General features: G+C 34.2%; 1 protein-coding gene across 2 annotated transcripts; it reads right to left on the bottom strand.

The window, feature by feature from the left end:
- LOC109330675 (ethylene-responsive transcription factor ABR1-like) lies at window positions 238-2,431 on the bottom strand. 2 transcript variants are annotated; one of them, XM_019564937.1, is made up of 2 exons: window positions 1,762-2,431; window positions 238-1,189 (listed from the first exon to the last, which is right to left on the bottom strand). In XM_019564937.1, exons 1-2 carry the CDS (start codon window positions 2,189-2,191, stop codon window positions 381-383), a joined length of 1,239 nt encoding a protein of 412 aa, XP_019420482.1. In that variant the 5' UTR covers window positions 2,192-2,431; the 3' UTR covers window positions 238-380. The 2 variants fall into 2 exon arrangements, with proteins under 2 accessions (XP_019420482.1, XP_019420483.1); XM_019564938.1 differs by having other exon boundaries at window positions 238-1,186.

The raw sequence follows: 3,571 nt of genomic DNA, 5'->3' as shown, positions 1-3,571 counted from the left end.
TATTTACCAATAATGCAATGATTTAGTGATAGTGTAAAATTCTTTTAAATCTTTAGGTATATATTCAATTCCTTAAACAATATTTATTAGGAACTGAATTATATATCTCATATTTCAAAAAATATTAATTTTTTATTATGAAGTGGGAGAACATATTTGATTATAAGAAAAAATATGTTACTATAACTCATTTCCTTCAACTTAATGTTAGTCACATTATCTCAAACTAAAATTTTGGAAATAAAACCAGGAAATACAATCAAATTTAGATGTATTATGATCGAAAATATGTTTAAACCAATAATAAAGAAGTATGAAATAAATGAAAAAAATAGTAGAAAAAAATAGGGAAATCAAAAAAACTTTGAAATTCCGTTGTATTAACTAGGAGGTGGCTGATGGCCACTGTTATCTGACCAAGTAGGCGGTGGAAACACCGATCTCGTGACGCCGCCACCTTGAGTTTGGTTTCCCGGTGGCCCGAAATAGCCCATTTGTTGACTAGAAAACATGGGACATGAAGCAGAAGAAAATTGAGTAGGTGGTGAAAATGATGCAGTTGCTGACATAGAAGAAGACAAAGAAGGTGAAGATGATAACAATAAAGATGATTGAAGGGCACCCAATTGTGAGTTATAGTACAACTGCTGAAACAAACTAGAAGGTTGTTGTTGCTGTAGTTGTAATTGTTGTTGAAAACCACCAGAACTTTGAAGAAACTGTGAATATTCCCAATAGTCTCTGATCATATCAGAGGACCCCTGGAGTAATGGCTGCTGCTGAAATTGCGGCGGTGTCATGGTTGCGGCTGAGGGCTGCCGGAGAATGTCAGAGGAGTCAGAGAGGGTGGCTGCCAGCATTGTGGTGGCTGGAAAAGTGTGAATTGGTGGTGGTGGCAATGCTCTAACATTTTCAGGGAAATTTAGCTTTGCTTTGTTGCCTCTGAACCTTAATGCAGCTTCATCATAAGCTCTTGCTGCTGCTTCTGCTGTGTTAAATGTGCCAAGCCAAACTCTTGTTGCTTTGTGTGGATCTCGAATTTCTGCTGCCCATTTTCCCCATGGCCTTTGCCTCACTCCCCTGTACCTTCTCCTCTCTATGGTTTCTTCGTTTGAAGCTGTTTCGGTCGATGGTGTCGCCAGCGTGGTGACAGTCACCGTGATTGCAGTGGTGGTGGTGGATGCAGCTTCTTGGTAAAAATAAAAAAATTCAGATAACTTATACTAAACATTTGGAATAGTGCATGAAATGCCGTTGCCTATTGAATGGCTTTTTTGTTGGAGAAATATTGTATAGCTTATATTTTTAATAAAGGTTTTGCAGCACAACTGTTCTATAGCCAATTATTGTATACTCAGTTTATTAAAGCTTAACCTGTTTGTTCTTTGTGATAATTTGGAAAAGTGTGATGCATGCAGTATAGGATAAAAAGGATTTTCCCATATACAAGTTGAAATAGATGTGTTAATGTAATTTATAAGATGGTCCTAATAAGGAAATATATTTTCATTATTTTGATGAAAAGAAGGGTGACAATACATTTTTTATTTTTGGTGCACAAGAGTTGATACAGATTAATGCTGCAATATTTTTAACAAGTTGGCATGCTTAAAACTTTAACAAGCAGATATAATACACCCCATTTATTGCTATTAAGAAAACTTGAAGATGATTGAATCATTGAAATTATATGTCATGATTATGTGCAAAAAATATTTAATGTTTTATGAAGTACGTGATTGTGAAGTAAAGTAATTGCACCTGATGATGACTCTCCTTGTTTGGGTACCCTGAAGTCACCAATGGTTCTGAAGTGTCTAGGATCATCTTGTTGCATAAACTGATGAGGAGCACCACTCTCTTCATCACGCCTTCTTTTGTTCCCAACCCATGACCCAGAAACCAAAGCAGAACGAGAAGGGAAAGAAGACAAAGTAGAAGGAGATGAAGGAGATGCATGTCCAAAACCAGACATCAAAGGAGAACCACCACTTCCCTGGACCTGGACCCATTCACTGCCTCCATGTCTTGACCCGGACACAACATTAGTCAGAGTTGAAACCACGGAAGAATCTAGCATTGTAACCTCTTCTTGCTCCATCACTTGGTTCATTCCTTGTGACCCAGATGTTCTAGAACTTACACCATCGTGTTCATCATCACCATGGTGCGCCACAGTTTCTAAGCACATGTAAACCAAGGTTATTTTTTGTACTAAATTTTTATGACAAAAAACGAAGATCCACTTAGAAATTTTATGATTTGGTTCCTTCTTCAGAGACCCTTTGAGATGCTATTGAGAATGAAACTAGGATGATATATAATGAGGTGTGGAAAGAGAAATTAAACACGAGGAGTTAGCTACCATTTAACGAGTACCTTAGTTCATGTACCTTATAACTATACCTTAGTCAATGCACTTACACACCAAAACCTTTACGAATTTCTCCTCTTTGGAATTAATATTATTGATAGTGCACGTATTCTCTTTGACTTTATAAAATACAAGCAAAGAAAAAGTAGAGGTACTATAACAAATACATGAACCAAAAGAATAAAGTGAATAAATATACCATTGCCGCCTCTGAAGATTTCGGTATAATATGTTCATACTTGAACAAGATTTGACTTAAAGGAAGTGGAAAATGCAAAATGGAACTAACTAGTTAACACGTTGGAGCAGGCCTTTTTGTTTTCGCAGCACTTCTTATCCTTCTGTCGGTTGTCCTTTTTAGATATATAGAGACGCACTAAAAAAGTGATCATCTTTGATTTGAGTTCTATGCATATATCCACATAAGCAGTCAACAAAATTTTGCATATATGTTACGGAAAACGTCTATAACATCCTCCTTCAAAAATAATATTTTTATTTTTTATTAATTGAGTGAAGCTTTTAATTAATTTGGAATATAAAATGAGACATAAATGAAGACATATGATCTTCATCTAAAGACTTTATGTGTGGGATAATAATTATTCTGGGCTATATGCTATGTGAATAGCCCTACAAATTAGATATCTAACTTAGAATGACACTTAATGATAAAGTGAGATTTTTAATATATCAATTAGTAATTCATAATTTTTAATATATCAATTAGTAACCAATTTTATTGGTAAATGTATCAAAGATTACAAAAAAACAACTATTATGCAACAAAAAATTATATTAGATTACCAATTATATTTAGACAAACTTTTATTTATTTAGTTATTAATTAAATAGCAGTTTGTCTTTATTATTGATTTATTTAATAAAAATCATATTTTCTGCCGCTAATTAGTCACTTTATCTTCATCTATTATTTTGTTATCAGAAGTCCATCTTTGCATTCTCTGCATCTAAATTTCATGGTAAGATGCTGGGGTCCACCTGAGTTGAGACAGAGCTACTTGTACACTTCTGTATTGTAAATGCAATTTGTTGAGTATAGTATTCTTATTTCTAAATAACCAACAAATGGGAAATTTCTTTGATTGATCCTGCTATGTATATGTAGTTTGTGAATTTGACCAATAGAAAATGACTATTTGTAGTGTATTAGACAAACAAGGCCAAACAACCACC

This window comes from Lupinus angustifolius, chromosome LG17 (genome assembly GCF_001865875.1).
Source record: "Lupinus angustifolius cultivar Tanjil chromosome LG17, LupAngTanjil_v1.0, whole genome shotgun sequence".
Taxonomy (NCBI): domain Eukaryota; kingdom Viridiplantae; phylum Streptophyta; class Magnoliopsida; order Fabales; family Fabaceae; genus Lupinus; species Lupinus angustifolius.
This window is presented reverse-complemented; position numbering and strand designations above follow the sequence as displayed.

Coding starts and splice junctions, on each gene's coding strand:
- LOC109330675 (XM_019564937.1), bottom strand. CDS start 2,191: ATGTGCTTAGAAACTGTGGCGCACCATGGTGATGATGAACACGATGGT. Junction 1,190..1,761: donor ACAAGGAGAGTCATCATCAG/GTGCAATTACTT, acceptor ATTTTTACCAAG/AAGCTGCATCCACCACCACC.